Source organism: Durio zibethinus, chromosome 25, assembly GCF_047325235.1.
Source record: "Durio zibethinus cultivar Kanyao isolate XHJ-2024 chromosome 25, ASM4732523v1, whole genome shotgun sequence".
In the NCBI taxonomy this organism is placed as follows: Eukaryota; Viridiplantae; Streptophyta; class Magnoliopsida; order Malvales; family Malvaceae; genus Durio; species Durio zibethinus.
This window is the reverse complement of record NC_143186.1, coordinates 9,996,937-10,021,405: the sequence shown is the minus strand read 5'-3', so window position 1 is coordinate 10,021,405 and position 24,469 is coordinate 9,996,937. Positions and strand designations below refer to the sequence as shown.

At 29.3% G+C, this 24,469-nt stretch overlaps 1 protein-coding gene across 2 annotated transcripts; it reads right to left on the bottom strand.

Annotated features, from left to right (window-relative positions):
* Window positions 1-20,673: 20,673 nt before the first annotated feature.
* On the bottom strand, window positions 20,674-22,916 carry LOC111276603 (transcription factor JUNGBRUNNEN 1-like). Of its 2 annotated transcripts, none has more exons than XM_089754403.1 (3): window positions 22,614-22,916; window positions 21,665-21,978; window positions 20,674-21,280 (listed from the first exon to the last, which is right to left on the bottom strand). In XM_089754403.1, the coding sequence occupies exons 1-3, from the start codon at window positions 22,798-22,800 to the stop codon at window positions 20,897-20,899; spliced, it is 885 nt and encodes a 294-aa protein (XP_089610529.1). In that variant the 5' UTR covers window positions 22,801-22,916; the 3' UTR covers window positions 20,674-20,896. The 2 variants fall into 2 exon arrangements, with proteins under 2 accessions (XP_089610529.1, XP_022718086.2); XM_022862351.2 differs by having other exon boundaries at window positions 21,665-21,975; window positions 22,614-22,915.
* Between the last annotated feature and the right edge of the window lie 1,553 nt (window positions 22,917-24,469).

Sequence of the window (24,469 nt, the reverse complement as noted above, 5' to 3'; positions counted from 1 at the left end):
ATATGCAAGGTAAATTCATAAGACTATCCTAACATGTGCTCGGCACATCACATTCATGTTTTGGGCACCACTTTTCTTTTTTTTCAAAAATGGTACAGTATAATAATACTGAACTCTTCAAACCAAGTCACTAATAGACTGGAGCCATATCGGCTCTACGTATATTAGGATTTGTTTGTGGCTAGTATGAGGTTTTTGACTTCATATTTTATTCATTTTAATTTTTAATTCTTACAATTTAACTATCACTCAATTCACCCTAAATTCTATTTGGTATATAGTCACTTTTATTATTCTTTGTCAACAACTAAATATTCTTCCTTCTCTCATTCTATTCAAGGAGTTCTTCTTTCTTAAAAAATATCATAATGATAATAGGTGGTTTTATATCACAATTCGACCAAATAAAAAACTTCTCATCGATTGCCCGAGCTCAATAAAGAATTAAAAGCTACTTTTCCTATGCCTTAAGAAGTGAAAGGCAAATAAAGATTGTGAGCCCGAAATTGAGGCTTGAAAAATAAAGAGTACACCCAGTTCTTTTATGGACATATCGATGGCCCTCTTCATCCTTAATCTATCAAATCAGGATAAGATTTTAGATTTTACACGTATAGTGGAGCTCGTTATCAATGCTCACAGGTTGACCTCCCAAGAAGTAATAAATAAGATGAAGTATTGGGGTAGGTTTAAGATAATCTTGTAGGGTTTTATTTTAAGTTAATTTTTTTATCTAATTGTTAGCTCGATTTTATAGAGATGGCAGATAGCGACAACCTAGACGTCTCACTGTATCGACATGCCTTGAAGATCAAAAGGGACTAAAAAAAGATCTAGCTCAAGGCCTCATCCCATGGGGGGACAAGGTGGTCAACACTTTTATGCCTCGTCCTCACTTAAGTCAAAAGTCGATGACTATGGTAGGTCGGGACCTATTTTTCACATGGGCGCTAACACGGCGCTCTCTAACCAAAAGACCATGGGTAGAGACCTTTTTCTTTGTTCCTGAGAACCCCAAAGCCGGGGTGTTAAAGCCTAGCTTGGAGAAAATATTCGTGGGTTTAGAGTATGCTCTAACGGATGACCTCATCTTCAACCTCGACATTGCCAAGAGGTTTTACAAGGTCATAATTCCTTTTCTTGGTAAGTATCTCCTAACCTCAACTCAATTTCTTATTATTGTTATTTTTTTTTATTTTTTTAAGTCCAAGGTCTTTCTATGCAATCCAAAAGAAGTTTCCATCTCCACTTATAGAGAACAATAGTCAGACCTTCCATCATGCTTATCTTACCATGGGGCATATGCTAAAGGTTGAGAAACATATGGCTACTTTTGTTGAAGAGCATAAAAAGAGCTCAAAGGCATTAGGCAACGTAAGATCGAGTCTCAGCATGGCTTCATAAGAAAAAGGTTGAGCTAAAGAAAAAGATGGACAAACTGACAGTGAAGCTGAAAGCTATCTTGGTTGACAAGGCCTCAGTCAAATTTATAAAAGAATAGGTCGAGTTAAAGCTTAATGATGCTCAAGCCAAAATGGTAAGGCTAAGGTCTAAGTTGAAGGCCCAGGACAAAGAGGAGGAGCTGAAAGTGCAGGCTGTAGAAGAGTACAAGACCTTCAATGAATATTTTTGGGTAAAGGTAGAGTTTTAAAAAAAGAATGTATTTGGTACCTTCCAGTTGGCCAAGAACGAGATACAGTTCAAATTATCCTTTCTCAACTTTGACCTCTTTGACATTGACATTAACAATATCGAATCAAGGCCATTTTTAAATTAGCCGGAAGAGGATGAGAAAGAGGAAGAGAAGGATGAAAATAGACCTTGGAAGGCAAGCTAAGGGCCATCATAAGGATCGAGGAAAAATATATGGAGGTCATCAAAGGTGAGGTCATCTTTTTTGCTCTTATTGATGAGAGTGCTTCTCTCACCATTGCTACTACTGATAAATGAATTCTGTAATTTATTATTTTTTACTTTATAAAATTTTTTGGTGTGAGGTCAATTTTTTGTAATGACATCCTATATTTTAATTGATGTATTTTGTTACAATGAAATATAATGGAAAATTTTTTCAAGTTTTACCTCGAATTTGTTGTCATTTTTCTCTTATTTGCTCAAGTTTGGGAATAGTTAACCGATCTAAAGATGGATAATTGATTGGAAACTTACATAGCTGCTTAAATAAGTAAACATAAGTACAAGTTCTTGGTTGAAATTCTTTAAATCACTTAAACACAAGCTTACCGAAAATAATTCAATTCATGTATTCACATAAAAAAAATACAAGTGTGAGTTGAGTTTTAATCGATCTACTAGTAATAGACTTGATTTGCATTTCACATCCTTGAGATGGTAGTGTCATTCATAAAATAATGCAAGTATGAGCTCAATTTATACCGAGCTACTGATAATAAATCTTTAAATTGTTTGCATTCCAAATCCTTGGGATGATGTCATCATTTAGATCTTGTAATTTGTAGGTAACATTGTGAATGACCTCCTTAATAGTATATGGTCATTTCTATGTCGAAGCCAATTTATCGCCTCGATTATTTACCCTTGAAACTTTAACTTTTTTAAGTACTAGGTCACCATTCCTGATGTGCTTACAGTGAACCCTCTACTTATAATAGTTGGCTACCGTTTGCTAGTAGGTGATGATCCATGTTAGGGCTATATCTCTTTGTTCTTCGATGAGGTTGAGGTCAACCCTAAATGCCTTTTCATTTTTTTCTTCCAATCTAATTCAACTGTTAAGCAAAGTAGGCCAATTTTAACCGGCATTATGATCTCTGTTCCAAATGCTAAGAGAAAGGGAGTTTCACCAATAGGCACCTTCATGGTCATCCTCAATGCCCACAAAACTCCCGATAATTCATTGGCCTACTTTTCTTTTGCCATGTTAAGCCTTTTTTTTAAAGCTTCTAATATTATTTTATTTGCATCTTCGACCTACCCGTTGGACTGAGGGTGAGTAACTAATGTGAACTTAAGGTTGATGTGAAGATTTGAATACCATTCCCTAAACTTTGGATTTTTGAATTGTTTTCCATTGTCTGTATTATTGACTGAGGTAATCCGAATCTATAAACTATATTTTTTCACATGAATTTCTCGACTTGTGCTTTCATGGTGGTGGATAAGGCTTTGACTTCTAACCATTTTGTAAAGTAATCTACTACCACTAAGATGAATCTTTTTTTACCTGTAGTCAGGGTGAATGGTCTGAGAACATCTATTCCTTACTACATGAATAGCCATAGACTGATGATAAAAGCGATCTCAGTTAAGGAAAAATGTTATGTATGGGCAAATCTTTGACCCTTGTCGCATCTCTTCACCAATTTGATTGCATCCCTCCTGATGGTAGGCCAGTAATAGCCCTACCTTCATACTTTATGAGCCAAAGGTTAAGGTCTAAGATGACTTTCACATATTCTTTCATGGATTTCTCGTAATATATACTTTGCCTTTTCTTCGTCAACACATTTTAAATAGGGTAGGCTAAAGGATCTCTTGTATAATTTTCTTTCAATCATTGTATATCGAGAGGCTTTTCTTATCAATGCCTTAGTCCAAACTCTTTTGTTGGATAACACTTTCATGGTTAGGTATGCTTTATTAACATCGTCTAGGTTTTTTTTTTTCTGTGACCTGTCTTATAAACTTATCTTCGGTGCTGTTATATGCTAGTTCTTCTACTAAAACTAGTTCCAGACTTCTCATTGCTGCTTCTAAAGTCAACTTAGATAAGGAGTCTACTATTGAATTTTTTAACCTTGGTATCTTTTTCACTTTGGCTTTTTTGAAGCCAACTACTAAGGTTAGTGCTTTGTCAAGATACTTTCAAATTCCATCTTTTTAAGCTTCAAAATTTTCATTTATTTGATCAACCACCAGTTGAGAGTCACTATAAGCAGTTATGTGTTGAACATTTAGCTTGGCTGCCAACCTTAGGCCAATAATCAATGCCTCATATTTCAATTTATTGTTAAATGCCCTAAACTTGAATCTCAAAGCGTATGGAGACTGTAGCACTTTTTGGCTAATCAGAATAAAGCTGTTTTCTCCACTTTGGCTTGTAGCTGATTTGTTGTCATAGTGCTTCTAATCATTCTTATATAAGGTTTCCTCATTTTTCTCAGATTGTCTTTTCAATTGTATCGAGGTGCGTTCTATGATGAAATCTACCAACATCTGTGATTTTAATATCGATTTGGGTAAGATGTGTAGGTTAAATTCATTGAGCTCTACTACCCATTTGATTAGCCTTCCCAACATTTTAGGCTTTTGTAAAATTTATCTCAATGGCTAATTAGTCAGGACGTTGATCGTGTGAGCTTGAAAGTACAATATGAGTTTTTTGACTAAGGTGACAATGGTGTAGCCTAATTTTTCTATGCCGCTATAGTTAACTTTAGGCCCTGTCAATATTTTGCTTATAAAATAAATCGATCATTGTTTCCTTTCTTTTTCTCAAGCTAAGACTGAGCTAACAGTCTAATCTGTGCTAGCTAAGTATAAGTACAGTGTTTCAGTAGTCCTCAATTTAGACAAGATAAGAGGGGAGGATAAAAACTCTTTAAGTTCATCGAAAGCTTTTTCGCATTAAGGAGTTCACTTGAAATCAAAAATATTTTTGAAAATTTTGAAGAATGGTAGACATCATTCTGTCGATCAGGACATGAATCGACTAAGTGCGGCTATTCTATTGGTTAACCTCTATACTTCTTTTATTGAGGTTGGCACCTTTATTTCTAGGATCACCTGAACCTTTTTGGAGTTCACTTCTATTCCCCTTTGGCTGTTCATGTAATCAAGAAACTTGCTTGATGTAACCTTAAAAGTGTATTTGCTCGAGTTAAGTCTCATATTATACTTTCTCAAAGTGTTAAAGGTTTCTCTGAAGTCTTCTAGATATTCGATCAAACTCTTGCTCTTGACTATCATGTCATCTACATAGACCTCCATATTGCATCCAATCTAGTCTTTAAACACCTTGTTCACTAATCTTTGGTAGGTCAACCTTACATTCTGTAATTCGAAAGGAATGATCTTGCAACAATAAAAGTCATTTTATCCCCATCTTCTTTTAACATTTTAATATGATTATAGCCAGAATAGGCATCCATGAAGCTAAGGAGGTCATGCTCGGTACTATTATCTACTAACCGATCTATACTAGGGAAAGAGAAGTTGTCTTTCGGGTAGGTGTCATAATGGTTTTGTGTCCACTCGACGAATTTGAAAACGAAAATAAAAGAACGAAAAACGGAATCACCACCAATCTTTTTTGGCTAAGTGCGATTGGCTACTTATTAAAACATATCATTTTAATGAAATCTTAAAATTAATTAAAATTTATTAAAAGGATAATTTTAGGGTCTACGAAACAGTCTGGGTTCGGGAATCGATTACTTGTGAGGAAGGATTAATACTCTCACAACGCTCGTTTAAAACGGTACCAATTAACTGTGTTATCCTTTGATTTTGATAAAAACAGTCCCATTTTTTGTGTTTGAAAAATAATTTTCTTGATTTATTTATTAGAAATTATTTTTTTTAATTTATTAATTATTGTTTCATTTTTATTCGAAAAAAATAAATTAAGACCTTTTTATTGAAATAATTCTTAAAATGTTCCAATACGTTGGTAATATTAGAAGAACTTTTTCTCACTTAGAGATTTCTTAAGCATGGCTTCTCGGAATACCTTAGAATCTCATCCTTGGAGGCTCAAATTTACTTTTCGTAAAAATTATGCTATGCAATGCAATGCAAATGCACACATTGTATTTTTTTATTTAGAAATTTTACTAATTGTTTTATTTGAATTTTTATTTTTAATTTAATTTTTTGAAGAAAAAAATAATTTTTATTATATTGAAGTTTTTCTATAAATATTCTAATACACTGGTAATTTTTTAAAAAATTTTCTTACTTAGGAATTTCGTAAAGTATTACTACTCGAAATACTTTTAGAATCCCATCATTAGATAAAATTTCTTTTTTCTTCATTTTTTATTACTTATTCTTAATTTATTAATTAATTTTTATTTACTCTTTTATAACAAAAAAATTTTATTGTATTGAAAAATTTTTTATAAATACTCTAATATACTGGTAGTATTTAAAAAAATCTTTTCACCTAGCTCGGATTACGTTTGAATCTCATCATCGGATAAAAATTCCTTTTTCATACATTTTTTTAATTACGTATTATTATTAGAAAGTTCATTTTTATTATTTTTTGTTTTATTATTATTTTTTAAAGTTTATTTTAAAATTAACAAAATTAAAAAAATTCTAACTACATAAAAAATTATTCTAACAAATTTAAATATTTTAGTATGCATAAATATTATAAAAATAATATATAAAAAATTCAAAAAAAATTTTTTTTACCTGAACCGAACCGATCAACGGTCCAATCAACGCCTGTTGGGCCAGTCAGTTAGCAATGGTTTGGTTCGACGGTTCGGACGGACCAACGATCCAATGGTGGCTCAGTTAAATCGATCTGGTCTGAGGCAGAAGCGGGTCGTTGGAATAGGTTGTGCGGATCGCGGGTCAGATCTGGGTCCACGCATGAATCTCCTTAGCTAAAACAGTATCGTTTCAGGCGTTTTTCTAAACGACATCGTTTCGAGTTTTAGCCTTCTATAAAAGCAAATATTTTTTTGTTTGTCCCATTTTTCTCTCATCTTTCTCTTTAGCTCTTCCCTTTTCTCAGAGCTTCTCTCTCTAAACCTATCAGACGGTTACCGACCGACGCTTCAGCCACCTTCTTCGATTATCGTTGATGGTCACTGATGACCAAAAAATGACAAAAAGACTTTCAAAAGCTCTACTCAACGCGATCTTTTCAAATTCGATGTTCGTTTTGTCAGAAATAGCCCCGATCGACATATATCGGGGTTTGAAGCTTTCAATCTCCTCCTTTTTCCTTTTTTTTTAAAAAAAACTAAAACCAATGTATTTTTTTTCTTTTGTAGACACCTATTTGGTGCTAGGTTCCTCGTCGATTCAATGAAAACTGCGTGTTTGGTTTTTGTTTTTTTGCCTTGTTTTATTTTTTTTCTGGCTTAGGTGTTTGTGTAAGGGTGAAAAGCTTTGGTTCTCAAGTGCGGGGGTCGTCGGTGTTTCTGTGCAAGAGTTGAGGAAAATGAAGATCGATGTTTGGGGGTAGAACAAAAAAGCTCCAAGGAATCCCTCCTTTTTCTATGTGGTAGGAGAGGTCTAGTTTTGTAGACATGTGGAATTGATAGGGCATGGGGCTTTTGGCATGGAATGGGGTGTTAACAGTGGTGGTTTAAGGGTGACAAAACTGAACAGGGGTGGATAGGGAGGTGGCAGTGGTGTTGTGCGCGGCACCTACTGCCACTGGCTCTTTTGTTTTTTAGCTTTTGTTTTTTTTTAATAATTTTATATTATTATTATATTTAATAATATTATTATTATCTTATTAATATTTATTATTTAATAGCAAATTTGATCAAGGTCAGACAAATTTGATGTCTACAGTAAGCTTTATTTAGGTCAGTAAAATTCACATATATTCTTTGTTTTTCATTGTGTTTTTTAACCATGACCACATTGGCTATTTACTCAAGGTAGTAGACCTCCCTTATAAAGTCAGCTCGTAATAATTTGTTACCTTTTTTCTCAATATTCTATTATCTTTAAGGGATAAAAGTTCTTTTTTTTTACCAAACTGATTTTACCTTGAGATTAGTGTACAGTATGTGGACCATCACTTTAGTATCAATTTCGAGCATGTTAGACAATGTCCAAGCAAATAGGTTGGCATTATCTTTTATAAGTTGAATAAGTTTATCTTTATGTTGGAGCTTGGCTTTGATCTGTATATATTTTTAAGGAATGTTGTTCTAAAACAGGATTATCATGAGGTCCTCAGTTGGCTCAGGTCAGTTTATGTCTGAGTCCAATCTTTAATCAATTATCTCTTTTTGTTCAATCAAGTCAGGATCATTTTCTATAAAAATAAATCCCAACATGATGACTAGTATATTGAAGAACTTGCTGAATGTATTAGTAAAAGTGAAGTGTATTCTTTATTTCATGCTGTATTTTGGCCAACATGTTAGCTCGATCCAAGTAACATCAAATTGTTTGCATTGACTTAGGAGCTTGGTTGTTTTTAATGTTGTCTAAAAAAATTCAAAAAATGGAACAAAATTAAAGTTTTTCAAAGCTTAAGAGCTCAGAGCGACTTAAGAGCGCACTTCTCCCAAGTTGATCTTACATTTTATGTTTTTATTGGTGATTTTTTACTTCTTATCAGTTCTCTATGTTGGCTCTTTTTTGCTTTTAACCTCAATATCGGCCGAGCTGCTTATTTGCTTCCCAATCCTAACTTTAATTGTTGTAACATAACATTATCGTACCGTAGACTAGTCTCTTTAAACTTTTTTAACCCTTTCAGGTATTTGAAATTTCACTTTAAAATAGAGAGCTGAGCCTATAAGCTGCATAACAAACTGGCTAGGTCGACCTAATATCATGTTATAGGTAGATGGAACATTTACTATTATAAATTCTACGACTGAGGTAATTATCTTTGATTCAATCCCTAAGGAGATCAGGAGCTTGATAATTCCTCTTATAGGCACCTGCTCATTCCCAAACCCTACTAATGGGTGGTGATCAACTTTAGCTGATCTTTGCCAATCTCTATTTTCTTTAAATAGCCATAGTACATGACATCGGTTAAACTTTCATTATCAAATAGGATTTTTTTGACCACATAATTATACACCAAGACTGTGATCACTATGGTATTGTTGTGTGGGTGTTGGATTCCCTCAAGATCTTTTAAGCTAAATGAGATCGGCTTATTTCTCCAGTCTTTTTCTTTTTTAGCCGATGTGTCTACTATCATTACCATGATTAGGTCAAACTTCTTTTTCGTCGAGGTAGAGCTACCTCTTGTGATCATGTTAATCACCCCAGCAATTGGCTTACTATTGTTAGCTTGGCCTTTCTCTTTAGGCATCTCTTATTTCTTGCTCTGCTCTTCCCTCTTTACCTTGGGTGGGCTTTTTATGGTCTTATCTGTAGTTGATTCTAAGTTGGTCTTGTCTTTTGTGTCCTATAAATCTCTTTAACTGACCTTGTTTTATCAAAGCTTCAATATTATTTTTTAGGTCGACATAATCTTCAGTATTATGGTTGATGTCCTTATGAAAGGTAATTTTTTTGTTGAATCTCTCTTTGCATTCTGTCTCAATGGCTTAGGCCATTTAAGGTCAAAATTTCTTTCAAGTTACATCAAAATCCTCTCACGAAAATTATTTAGTGCAGTTTAGATTCTTTCTCCTCTAGGGCTTCTAGCCTTATGTTGTCTCCCTCTTGGTAGAGGATTGTAGAAATCCTTACCTTTTTTATGATCGAGGAAAGGGGATGAGTCTCTCTCACTTTGGTTAGTTTTCATTGTAGCTTCTACATTAATGTATTTCTCTACTATTAGCAGGACGTCAGCCAGAGTTTTAAGTGGTTTAGCGACAATGTCAGCTTTAAATGGTACTCCTTATTGTTAAGTCCACTTGTCAGTGAGACAACAGTGATCATCTGTTCCAAGTCTTTAACCTGTAGAGCTTTTACATTAAAATGTATGACATAGCCTTTCAAAGTTTCATTTCACCCTTGGTGAATTGACATCAACCTTAAGATCATTTTCTTTACTCTCTGGCTACTCACAAATCTAAATAAGAATAAGTGGTTAAGCTCTTTGAATATAATGATTGACCTCAGCTCCAGACTACTATACTAAGATTGAGTTGTGCCTCTTAATGTAGTGGCTAGATCTTTGCACATTAAAGCCTCATCTGCCTCATGCATCATCATGTTAGTTCTATAAAATTTCAAATTATCAAAGGGGTCGGAAGCACCATTGTATGTCTCCAAGGTTGGCATTTTAAAATCCTTTGGAAGGCATGGCTCTATCAATTTCTTTAATGAAAGGTAAGGTCTCCAAAAACTTGAGCTCATCCTTAAATGCCACTACTTTCATTTTTAGCTCTTTTTTCATGACTTGCATTCAAGCTTCCAAATCTCTGTTCAATTAAAATTCATGGTCTGTTTGTTTGGATTTTTGGGTTGTGGCATGTGTTGAATTGTGGCTGGGGAGGTGATGACTTGGGTTTGTGTATTTTCTTTTTTGAAGGCCGAGGAAGCCTCTGCCTCTTCGTAGCTCAGTTGTCTGACAAGAACTTCTTGGCTAGGTGTGATTAAGTCTAGCACTTTTGAAACTTATGGTGAGATTATAGTTTGTAGCATCTAGTTAAGAGCTAATATTTGTTCTGTCAGGGCTTGAAATTGTTTCATGGTTAGTCCTGCCTGTGGTTAAGTTAGGTGGACAAAATGCTAGCTAAGGTGAGTTTCTATTCCAGCTGGGGCGACTCCCTCTCTTTCCTCTTAGGTTTTCTTTCTTGGTGGCATTGTTTTGTGCTCAACTAATATGAGATGTCCCTTACCTAACGCTTTAAATATTGGTGATGAGCTCTAACCTGAGAATGTTCTTGTAAATGCAGAAGAGAAAGACAGTTAGAAGTAAAGTCAAAAGGTGTTTCCTACTTTTGTACTCCAATGCGCAAGTCAATAAAAATTAAGTCGGCAAGAAAGTAGGAAAAAAAGAGAAGTGAATGGGATGAACATGCCTTTATAATGTCTGAGTCTTCATATTTATAGGTAAGCTGAGAGGGACTATATAAAGACAATTAGGACAAAGCCAAGTTAAGGTGACACCGACTATGTCATGTTGACATAAATAATAAAGATACCCCTGATTATCTACTGAATGCTTTAAGAAGAAAAAATATCATTATACCTTTTTTACCATCAAATATCCCTAACACCCATTGCATTACTTTCATCACATTAGAAAGTGTTTTATACAATTGAATCCTAAAATTTTAGAGATTTCAAATTTTGTTCCAAGTGAAATAATGTAGAAATCAAATTCAATATGTATTTACAAGATGAAACTTGTTGGAGGCATAATTGAATTAATTAAAGCTTGTAGAATGAATATGAGAGAAAGCGAAAATTGTTTGAAAATGACTTGATAAAAGTTGTGGAATGTTTCACAAAGAAGCATGAGTATATCCAGTCTTGCAAGATTGTAATATTCGCAGTTGTGGGGGCACAAAAACAAGCTTCCCGTGAAGCTTCAAGGTCAAGTGAAAAGATATCTAAGAGATTCGGCAGCTTGCTTCATTACTTTTCCTCAATTTATGAGGCAAAAGGCTTGAAGCTTACAAATATAAATATCTAAAATTTTTTAAAATTTAAAATTATTAAAATTTTAATAATATTAAGAATATAAAATTAAAATTAAATAAAAATCAGTTGTATTAATAAAATAAAATTTTTGAATCAAATCGGATTTAGATTCCAAATTTTATATTCAAGATTTGACTAGTGGAGATATCTACTTTATAGTTCCATATAAAAGATAAGAAAATAAAAAGCTTTTTTATTTTTAGGAAATGGGAGATTTTAACCCAAGTCGTTGCTGAGCTCGAGAATATATGCAATTATGCATTAGCTCAATTTTCTCATAGATAAAGGTGTTAATGATAATCACCTTTTTCTATTGTAAAAAGAACTCAAATTTAAGTTTTTTTTTTTTTAATTGTCAAATGATTTTCATCCCTTTTTTTTTTGTCCACATCAATTATCATGTAAGAAAAAAATTGCTTAATTGGTAAACAAAGACTCATGTTTGTCATGATCGTTATCTGTGGGTGATCATGATAATTGTTTATATTTGGTGACCAAAAAGTTTTTTTTTTTTTAGAATAAGGATGATGAAAACAGAAACTTTAATAAATTTAAATGATTATTGATATATTTATTATAAAATATAAATATTTCATCCACATCATTTCGTACAATAAGCCTCGCATCCTTCTGAATTGTTTATCTATACGTACCCAAACTTGAAAATATATTATTTTTAATCTTTTTTCCATCTAGAAGACTAGAACCCAAGCATGTTGTCTTTTGCTTGATACAGAAGGAAACCCACTAAAATTATCAATTAATGGTTATGAAATGATCATAAGAAATATTCTGCAAATTTCAGTGGCACTTTTCCACGGATTACTTTCTGTTCAACTTGATGGTAAGAATAATGTACTGGATTAAAACATGTTTTCCCCCCTTTTTTTTGGGTACATATGAGACTTATGGTCTAATACAGTACTATTGGGATGTTTGGGTTTTAGACAATCCTCTATTTTTTGGGGATAATTTATGCAATTCTTTTAAGGAGTAACACCAATAGAATAAACTTGGACTAATTAAATTTAAGTACTCTTTCCAAAAGAAATACAAAATATCTGTTATAAAAATAAAAAAATCTTAAATTTTATCGTACTCGATGGATTTGTGCTGAAAAATTATAAAAAAAAAATGTGAGATTTAAATCAAATGATTCATCGATTTTTTTTTTTTTTTTTGAGGTGATTTTGTAAGGTTGGGATTTGATCCTAATATTTTCAAATTCTTTTTCTCTAATTACTCTTAAACCTTGGACTTCTTTGTAAATAAAATATAGCACTTTTTATGATCAATTAATTATGCTTGGAAAATATTAGACTTGAAAATTTATATCATTATATTATGTAAAATATTATATTTATATAATATTTTACATAAAAATTAAATATCAAAGTTCATGTCAATATAAAAATATAAAATATAATTTATTAGTTTTATTAATTTTTTTAAAAAAATTTAAATCATATTGTTTTTATATATTTTATTTATATTATTTTTATATCATATCATTATATTATATTTTAAATTATCATATCTAAAAAATATAAACTAAAAAAAATATATTCTTAAAAGGCTGATGTTCAAGCCAATCCAACCCGGTTGAGTGTAGCCCAAGGGTGCAAATTCTAGTTTCTAGTTTTTAGTTGGACCACTGGACGTCAAACTAATGAATCACAAGTTTCGGCCGAAAATGACAATTACATCTTTTGTAGGGGCCAGCCCAATTAACACCTATAAATGCTAAGCTTAGATCCACTACTATTTTAAAAACTTTTATATTATTATTTTAATATTTTAAATATATTTTAAAGTTAGAATTAAGTAAAATTCTTTTTATTTAATTAAATAATATTTTCAAGCTGGACTGAATTAAGCCGAGCTTAAAAATTTTAGTTCAAAACTCAGCCAAAATTGGGCTTGACTCGTGAGCTTGATAGATGACTAAGCCCATGACTAGGTCTACACATCACCTGAGTCGAGTGAATTTTATCTATTGTCCCGACAAAAAGAGAGGAAAATGATTCCTTCAATAAAAGCATAATTTATATTATTATTTAATTGTAAATTTATATATTTAATACATTATGAATATATAAATTTTATTTATTATTAACAAATCAAATAATAAAAAATATTAATCAAATTATTTTTAATCAAATTTATAAATATTTATTTTAAAAATCTATAAAATTTATATTTATTTATTGATAAAATAATATTATTTATTTTATTAATAATATATAAATTTTATATATTTATAAATTTATAATACATTAAATATAAACTCTTGCATAACCATTAGATCTTTTGATAGAGTCAAGTCCCTGAAATTTTCAATGTCATGACTCTAGATGTGGCTACAATTTCAATGCTTGAAAAGAACCTAGATATCAAGAGAATGAGAATCATGATTGTAGGACAAAATTGACCCTTTCAGCTCCATTTATTCCGTTTGACTTAGTTTCGACCACAAATTTTTTTATCAATCCGGTGGTCCATTTCAGAGAAAATCTTTTAGTAGGTGGATAGTCTCAATTATGTCCATCATCAGCAATTCCTATTATATATATATATATATGTATATTTAAAACTATAAAGATTAAATTATAGTAATTGAATTAAGAATATTGTCTTTTATCATTATTATAATGAGCATAAGAATTAAGCTGGGTCACGATCACTTGACCATTAACTCAAGTAAGTATAGCTCGCTTTCTTGCTTTTACTTATTGTTTTTTTCATTAAAATAAATGAAAAATTAAAAACAGATAAAAAAAATTTTATCTAACGAAACTTAAGAAAGAACTATGATTAAATGTATATTAGAACTGTAAACTTAATTCAGATTATTTATAAAATTATTTTTAAAAAAATAACTTCTAATAAACTTAAAATTCAAATTTTAATATATATAATTTCTTCCTTTATCTTCAAATTATAATTTTTTTTGCAAAAGAAAATGTATATAAGTGGCATCTTTCTCATAATCCAAATTCCAAGCTTCAAGTTTCAACAGGTTAAGTTGAAATTTAGCTATATTAGAAGGCACATTTTATTTTGCTGAAATTGACTGTCAAAAAATGGTTTTTGAAAAATATTTACATTTTTTTAAAAAAATAGATATTTTCTATTATTTAGATGAGCTAATAAAAAATATTTTTTGTTGTTTGATCGGTTTTTGAAATTTTTTTTTATTTTTTAATAATATTAATATAACTATTCAAATATTAAAAATTATTTATTATTAAAGTATATTGAAATTATTTATTATTAAAATTATTAATATTCAAGAATAATTATATTTTAAAAATAATATTAATATTAAAATATTATATTAATATAAAATACTTAAAATAAAACTATTTATTATTTTTTATATTAATATTTTAAAATATTAAAAATAGTATTGCTATTCTTAAAATATTATTTTTATTAATATTAGAATAATATTATTTATTATTAAAATATTTGTACTATTAAAATATTTATATTTTATATTGAAAGTATCTATTATTAAATCATAACAAAAATCTTTTTATTTATATTTATTATTAAAATAGTAATATAAATACCTTAATAAATAAATATATAAAATTATATATTTTAAACTAAAAAATAATAGCAAATTATTAAAAATCTTCATATTAAGAAATAACATTATTATATTATTTAACATTAATTATTAAAATAATAAAATATTATCATATATGTTATTATTTGTTATTAAAATAATAATAAAATGGTATTTATTATTGAAATATTAAAATATTTATGTTTAATAATATAAATAATAAAAATATTTAAAATTGAAATATTAAAAGACTTTTAATATTAGTATTTTGTTTTTTAATTAAAATTAAATAAATATTTTTATTAATATAATAAAAAGGGGTGAGCCTTGGAGCAACAGTGAGGTTGTTTTTTTTATAACCAAAAGGTTATGGATTAAAAAATATAAAAGGAAGGTTGCGCACTATGAAGTCTCACCCAACCCTCAAAAAGTAGGTAGTCTTATGCACCAGGGTTTACCTTTTAATAATATTTTAAATATTCAAAGTTTTATTTGAGTAAAACTATAAAAATATTTGAAATAAAAAAATTAAAATATTTTTAATATTAATTTTTTAATTTTTTAAGTAAAATTAAATAAAAATATTATTTATTAATATAATAATATTTTTAATTCGATCAAATTAAGTTTGAGTTTAAAAAAATTATGTATAAGGTCTGATTTAAATAAAACTATATTAAAACATATTGATAAATAATTTTACTTATAGATAACTCATTTTCGAAAAATTATCTTTTTATTTTTTTAAGACTAATAGCAAGTTACTTTCATATCTCATTCTCTTTATTATTTGATTTAACGACTGTTATCTTTTTATTAAAAATGAAGACATATCATGTACTGCATTATTTTTTTAATTTGAAGTTATTAAGGATATTGAATTATAATAATTAAAAATAAAAATTTAATATTTTATTAATAAACCATATCACTGTTTGCTTAAAAAGATTTTCTCTTATGAATTGTCAAACTTCAATTAAAAAAAAAAAGGCAAAAGTTGAATTACCAAGGCCACCTTGGATTAATTTATTTCATATACAGAAAGAGGTTTGAAGGTCTAAAAGAATGTTCTAGCTATGGATTTGCAAGTACATTTATATCCCGATGCGTGGTTCATGACTGAAGACTTTGACTTTGCCTTTTCCTCCCTGTTCTTTTCCTTTCTTGCTGCCATTTTAGATCACCCTCAAAAGTCTGAGAGACAAAGAGTCTAAATTTTTTTGTTTTGTAATATGACTAAATTAAATAAATCTCTTCTTCTTCAAACCCTAATTACAAGATTCAAATTTTGAAGCACGAGTTTGGATGACTAGTTGTAATTTTAGATTTCTTCTTTTTTATTCCCTTTGATTAAAACTTCAATCTTATAATTTTCTCAAATATTTAGGGTTTGGATGACAACTTACAATTTTAAATTTTTTCTTATTTTTTCTTTGATTACAACATTAATCTTATAATTTTCGCAAATATATATGTGATTTAGAATAATTAAATATAATGCCAATGAGGTTTTAGCTTAATGCAAGGGGAGGTCCTAGAACTTTCTAAGTTCAAGTCTCACAATGTACGGATTTGATTGTTTAGTTAAATTATAATTTATTAATTAATTATTTAATAATATAATAATTGATTATATGAATATAATACTTGATAATGAGTTTGATTATAAATGTAATTTAAAAAAAGAATAATTAAATATAATCCTTTTCTCTAATTAAAAAAAACAATAGCAGTAAAATATTAATGTGATGATAAATTATAACTTAGAAATTAAACATTATCACAAATGATATAACCAAGATTTGTTGCTGTCATATTTTCTTTTCTTTTTTTTTCATTTTTATTTGCTGTCTTAATCAGAAGTAAAGGATTAGATCGACAGTGCAAATCAAGGAGGAATAATTGTTAAATTTTGGTTAGTTTTGATGGCCACGTGGTTTCTAATATATTGAAAATTTTTCGTGTAGTTTTAAAAGATTAATAGTTGAACAAACACGTACTAATAATCTTTCGTGCAGTCAATCTAGGATATATATCTTAGTATACAAAAGATTTTTTTCCTGGAAAAGAAAAACAAAAGATTTTTACATAGCTAAATGTTAGGAACGTGACAACTCTAATACATTTGTTAAAAAAAAAAAAAGAACTAATCAATTAAACAATTCAAATCAACATAAATAAAGCTAAACAATCAATCAACTACACAATAAACAGTAATTTAATATGATTCGATCCAATCGACCTATATTCAATAGTAAAAAAAAAACAAATTTACATCAAATCAAACACTTACAATTAATACATACAAACCATTTTAATTTATTATAATCTTATGAAATATTCTCAACTTAATCAAACCTATGCCCCTTTATACTTATATTTATGTGAACTATTTCAATCTCATCTAATTCACCCAAACAAAACAACTATTATACTTATATAAATCATCTCAATCTTTTTTAGTCCACTCACAAACATTCAAATATACATATCTATAAAAACATTAATCTATAATAGTCTTATGGGATATTTATCTCATAAAATGTTACATCCCTCTTATATTTTTTCTTATACCTAGCCTTATGGAGATTATATATATTTATAAATATATAAACTTGTATATCAAAAATCCATTTGCTATTAAAATTCTTCTCTTGTAAGTTTTTTTGTCAATCAAATAATATTTAACAAATCTTTTATAAGATTTAAATCACTATTCTCGATAGAAAAAATTAAATTAAATTTCATTTTTACGTCTTAAATTTTAACGTCAAATTTATGCATTGGTGCATATAAAGGTTGGCTAGCTGCTATGCAATGGAATTTAATATCGACGATCATAATAATTCACTCCAAAAAATAAAAGTCTTCTAATTTTTTTGAGTTTCATTTGGATGGTTTTATTAATTGAATCTCTAAAAATTCAATAATAAAACAACATGGTAACGCAATAAAAATTTTCATCCTTACAGACCATTTAAATGAAACATTATTTCAACAAAAAATGACAAAACTCCTCAAGTGCTATGGTTACCGTAATGCTATTACAAATTTGTTTAAAAATTAAATTATTCATTCAAATCCGAAAGCTCATTTAATTTTTGGGAGGGTTTAAGCATATCTTTTAGGTTATTGAACGAATTTAGATAAAAACAAAAAAGACTTGATCAAAAGTTGGACCAAGCGTCGACTCTAATAATTAAGAGCTAAATATAAATTGAATCCAACCCCAGTTAATAATTATTATATTAATATATTTAATATATAATAAAATATTTATTCTTTATATTAATATAATAATATAACAAATAAAAACCAGTGACTAGTATTCGTTCGACTCATAGTCGCCTCTTGTATCACATTGGTATTAAATGGGATGTTTCTTTTATTTGAATAAAGACTGAAGTACCGCACCGCAAATTCCTCCCTCTATCATGCGTATACTCGATCAAACTTGGTCAACACGATCCATCCATTCACAGTTTTACTTGTCATACTCTCATTTCATCCCGTCGTTATAAGGCAGGTAACTTTCGTTCATTTAATAAATCTCATATTGTCAATTATTTAGATTTCAACTCAAAACTTTCATAAACTTGAATCTTCAATTGTTGGGATGTCTTGCTTGTCGTTTGATTTTTTAAAAGGCTCAAGCATGAGCACTTGGTAAAAAAATAAGAAAAAACATAAAGAAAGTGGATAAATAAGAAGATTTATATATGAACTGAATCAGCCACAATCTTTTCCCCCAGAGATTTGTTTCATTACTAGCTAGCTATTGCATAATTCATATTTGACTCTTTTTTTTTCTTTTTTGAAATTTGACTTTATTTGTGATGACCATATATGCCTAAGTAAGTAACTAGATATAATGATGTTTAATTTGTTAAGAAAATGTGAGAGATGTTGGTTTTCTGATTCCTCTTTCAATATTTCGTTTTATCAAATAATTATGGCTGCCAATAGTCTTGTAATTTATTGATAGATTGTTGTATTTTTAATTTCAATAGTTAAAGTTCTATTCTCAATAATCTCGAATACAAAGAAAAAAAAATCATTATGGCTCCCAGTCTTAATTAATTTAAGTATTTTAAATTTAAAATAACTTGAATAATTTATACGTATATATGTGTATGCATGCAAATGTATGATTTAAAAAATTAAAAAAAAACTAATTAATATTATATGATCAATTTGTTATTTCAAGATTCCAATATGTTCCATCGAACTTAAAGTGGTCATATATTAATTTTGACTAAAAATGTGGAATCTTTGGTCAACAAAACAAGGTGTACAAGAAAATTCATTAAAACCATTTTTTTGACTAAAAGTCTTCGGTTCGTAGTCTTTAGTTGGTTGATTCTTGCACCAAAAAATGACAAACTGGCGCAATCTATGGGTATAGCCACTTCGAAAGAGCATAGATATGGATCTGGTCGTCATGTTTACTAGGTTGCCTTTTTACCATTGCCACTACTTCCACATCGTAATTAGTCTTTCTAAAAAGAAAGTTTGATTTCATTTAACTCGAAGGCTCAAATATGGGAATCAAACTTTGATTTACTTTGACTCTTTGGGTTTTGAGTAACAAGATTTTCAAGTGAATAGAGTTGTGTCAAAGATGAATTGGAGGGGCTTTCATTTACTTTACATGAGAAAAAAAATGTAATCATGAATTTATATCAAGTAATATATTCAATTATCAAAATTAAACTACCTTATTACAAATTCTTGAAATCTTTGTTAATGGGTATACAAAATTATAACATTATATATATATATATATATCAAATATATAATTGAACTTTTGGTTCAGTAGTAAGTGTTCATGTTATCTTGGACTATAAAATGAGAAAAAACCTTCGCACATCTCATAAATCCCATCTCCTTTATTTCAAGACTCGAATCCTAGATTTTTAAGATGAAATTTTAAGTTTTAATCACTTGCATCCTCTTTTATCTTAAAATGACCATGTTAATTTAACTGTACGTGTGAGTATACTGTACGTGTGAGTATATATATTATATATATATACCATGATATTTCATTATAAAATATTGGTGTTCATTAAAAAAAAATTCAGTTCTTGAAAACTTTGCACAAGATATTTAATGGCACTATGAATGATAATTTCTTGTATAGAGTCATGCAATTTTTCATTTTTGTTTCTTATTTAGTATAAACTTATTTCAACAAAAAAAAAAAGTATAAATAGAAAGAGACTTATTGCTTTAATTAATGATTCTTTTTATTGTTAGACCAAAAGCCTTCAATCAATTAAGTATTCAAGTCAACAATAGCAAAATTAAATGATTAATCAATCATATAAAAAATAATAATTTAATATAATTCAATCTGATCAGCCTACACCTACAAATGAGAAAAAAGATTTATTAGCCTACATTCATGTGTCATACTTATATAAACCCTCTTGTTTTCCTCTAACCCACTTAAATATACACATTCATAAAAACTTTCACTCAAACATATACAACCACAAAAATCTTCTCGATCTCCTCTAATCTTATGTAATGTTTATCCCAATAAAATCTTATATCTTTGTTACATCTTTTTTTTTTCATACTTAAGCACTTCACCTATTATAAGCATAGTAATATGTCTACGAAGAATCTTTTTCTTTCTAAAAATTTTTTTTAAAAATTTTTTTTATTCATTAAATAATATCTAGTCAATTTCAAATAAATCTTTTATGAATTTGAATTACTATTTATGTGTATATAAAAATGAATTTTTTTATTGTATTCATCCAAGAAAAGCCAAAAGGGAAAAAAAAAAAAAAAGGAAAAGCGAAGTTTGATTATGTTTTTTTGCACATACAAAGAAATCCAAGAGCAAGAAGGGAACGAGACCTTGGACGTTAATACTCCTAAGGAGGAACAACAAACTGGCCTAAGCCAAGTGTGGATGTGTATCGATGTTCTATAGTTTTCAAAATTATCAACTAATACAGTCTCATTAAAATTAATTCAACTGAAACCTATAAATTCATTAAGCATTTACATAAAAAAGGGATCAAGATAAGCAAAATCTACAACCGATTTGAGCTCATCCCAATTTGCATGTGTGAAGAAATCATTATCTGGACAATTTGAAAAGCTTGAAGATGATGCCATTGATGAAGGTTGAGCTATGCTACTTAATTGCTCTCCATGCCATTGACTTCTTCCATTGATGGGATTCACAAATGGCTTCTGATCATAATTTTGAACATTTGGAGAACCGAATGTAATGTAATTTTCATGATTATTGGATTCCACACTGCATGTTTGAGAGCTAGGTGTGGCAGTTGAAAGACGTTTAGCTGGGACTTCTCTCCAATCTGCTGAGTATTTTCTGTGCGATACGTTCCGCTTGAAAATTCGACATATAGTCCATACTTCCTGCAATCCCCAAAAAGTACTAAACATTGATAACTTATTCCCATGAAAAATGCTTGGTTTGATTGATGCTTTTGCTACTTGCTTTTAGACAATATGCTTTGTGTTTTTCCAAAAATTATCATTAAAAAAAAATTACCATCATAATTTATTTGAAATGGACAAGTAATTAAAATGTAACATCAGTAATAACAAAATTAATCTATATAATAATAGAATCACGTACTTTTTTATCAACAAAAATAAATATAATTTGTATATGATCCTTCAAAAAGAAAATTTTGCTTTTGTATCCAAACACATTTGTTGCATTTTTTCTTGCTTTTGAAAGTGAAAAAGCAGATAACAAAAACATCAATCAAACGGAAGCTTAACGCGTTTACTTACAGCTTCTTGTGCGATAGATTTGGGATTGGAAAGGCAGGTGTTAGTGTTACTGTCACTGCTGGGAAGGCGAAACTCATGCATCATCCAATCCGTTTTGGTTCCTTTGCCTGCACTTCCACGATAGTATACTAACGTTTTCTTTAGACCAATGCAGGCATGGCCTTCTCCTCCATGTGAATAAACAGGCTTGTCAATGCCGGTAGCTTTCCAAAATCCAGACCCTGTCACTCTGTTGGGTCTAACGCTGTTTCTGTACTTTCTTCCTCGTCTGCAGAAGAAATATGATTCACTATCTCCCACAACGCTAGTTTCTGCTTCATTGATCACGAAATCCATTACTATTAGTCAGAGATCACCCCCTACCACCTTTATTTTTATTTAAAAAAGCTTAATTTCCATATATTATGCAGAAATTTGGGTATGATAAAATGCTGAATTAATAAAGTTGCGTTTCAATTATCAGGTAGGGTGTTTTCTCCCTACTACAAAAACAAAAATTTTTGTCATGACCTTTAATTTGTTACAAAACAAAAGGCTTGTTATTATTTTTTGGTATAAAGGAGGTAGGAAAAATTACAGATGTTGAGATTTGAATACTAAAACCGTTGGATGAAAATCTTTAAAAATGATTGCATAAATCGATAAAGCTTATTATTTTCAACTGTATAATGTTTTTACAATACTTATGTTGCCTATTAAAACGAAATACTTCAAATATATTCAAAACCAAAAGGAAGTGAGGGTCTGCAATCTGGAACAAACATTTTTAAGGCGCAGTGGTGAAGTAAGAAAAACAGCTGTTTCATTTTCTCAAAAGATGCTTGATTTAAGCTCCTGGTTAAAACTTTTGAATCTTTCAAAGCAAACCTGAACCCTTTTCCCTTATTGAAAAGCTAGGACATATTTTCAAGCCAAACCAATAATCAAAAAAGATATAGGTATAACATACTTGGGAGATCCCATGGCTCATGTTTGTAGATATCAATCTGTTTGATGAGCTCGATTCTGAGGGGTTTCTTGTCAACTTTTCGTCGAAGATAAAACCCCACGAGCTCTTCATCAGTTGGATGAAATCGAAATCCTGGAAGTGGACCATCTTCATCCTTGTTATCACTATTACCTTGGACTACGTTCATCTTCTTTAATCTTTATCCCCTGCAGCTGGCTATGTGGAGTAAAAGAACCAAAGGTTTTGATTTTTCAATTTCAGTGCGTAGTGCATGAATCATCAATCATACACGGCATGCTCTGAACAATACCGGACCTTACTTAAATAATGTGTTTTTGGAGTCATGCGATAGCTGGTGGTTCAGGTCAAGTCAAAATTATTGACTCTTTGCCAAAAGAGCCCAATCAGCTTAGAAAGAGTCTTTCTTTCTAGTTTCAAATATCTTTATCACTTCATTTTACCAAAAATTAAAAAAAAAAAGGAAAAGGTAATTTATTAATTAGAATTATTTTATGAATTTATACTTAATGAATTATTACTTTATAATAAATCTTATACATTATCAATAAACTACAAAATAACAACTTATAAAAAATTAATTGTAAATATATTTCCAGGATTAAATATATTTTCCTTTTAGGACCTCAAAATTTTAAAATTAATTTTTTAAAAGATATCATTGTACTATTCATTAACATTATATAAAATTTACATATTAATAAAATTAATATCAAATATAAATTCTTATTTTATATACGATAAGACACCCTAGGTTTAAATCCTAAGACTCCAACATAGAAATATGTATTGGACTTCTCATTAAAGAATTAATTATTATGAGAAGAAAATATATGAAAATAAAATTAAAAGGACTATTTCCAATTGTGTAATCCATATCACATGTACAAAAGAGTAAGGTTAAAGTTTAAATTTAGTCCCTATATTATTTCAGTTTTATTGTTTTAATCTTTTTACTTTAATTTTAATAAATTTAATCCTTAAATTTTTATTAAAAATATATTAAAGGATAATTGATAACAACATTAGAATTTTGCAATATATTAGTATAAAAAAACTTTATTTTTAATAAAAATATTAGATTGTTCTCTAGAATTTTAAAGAAACATTAATTATTATTTAATTAAAATAAAATATGATATTTTGTAGATTGATATGTGCCACGCGGCCAAACAATAATCCTTCTCAACATTTCAAGTCACTAAATCTCAGTGATCCAAATTAAAGGCAAAATTTTAATATTGTTATTTATTGTTCTTAAATCAACTTTTAATAAAAGTAGATGGACTAAATTTATTGAAAGTGGGATAGAAGAACTAATATTTTTGAAAATTGTGATAGTAGAACCAAACCCAAACTTTGACAATGAATTTAAAACTGGGAAATTAATCTAACCAACAACAACATAATTCTTCAAGTTATCTTTCAAACTCAGGAAGGAAATATTTTATATATTCCTTGGTAATGTGGAATGTAACTTAATTGTAAAATTAGTAAAGCTGTCTGAAAACCATACGTAAGTGTTACAACTTGGTGGTGATAAGGTTAGTAATTTTGGGTAATCGAATGTCAAACAAAAGATCTGTTTTTGACCATTCAAAATGCAGTGAAATGAGGAGGCTCCACGCATAGAAAAAGAATTAAAGAAGAAAATTAAGTCATAAGTATGGGACATGAAAAAGTACATGTTATGTTCAAAAATGGCTTAAGGGACCTTTTAAAGGTCATTGTGTCGTTGTTTTCGCATTTAAGGGGCCATTTTGACATTTTGAAAAGAAATTGGAGCAAATCTTTCTGCAATCTTCAATTATGTAGGCTTGGTTTTGAAAAACAATGTT

Excerpts from the sequence above, each read along its gene's own strand:
- LOC111276603 (XM_089754403.1), bottom strand. The coding sequence starts at position 22,800 with ATGAACGTAGTCCAAGGTAATAGTGATAACAAGGATGAAGATGGTCCA. Across the intron at positions 21,979-22,613 it reads TGAGCCATGGGATCTCCCAA|CAGAAACTAGCGTTGTGGGA; the intron begins GTATGTTATACC and ends TGATCAATGAAG. Across the intron at positions 21,281-21,664 it reads AATCTATCGCACAAGAAGCT|GAAGTATGGACTATATGTCG; the intron begins GTAAGTAAACGC and ends TGGGGATTGCAG.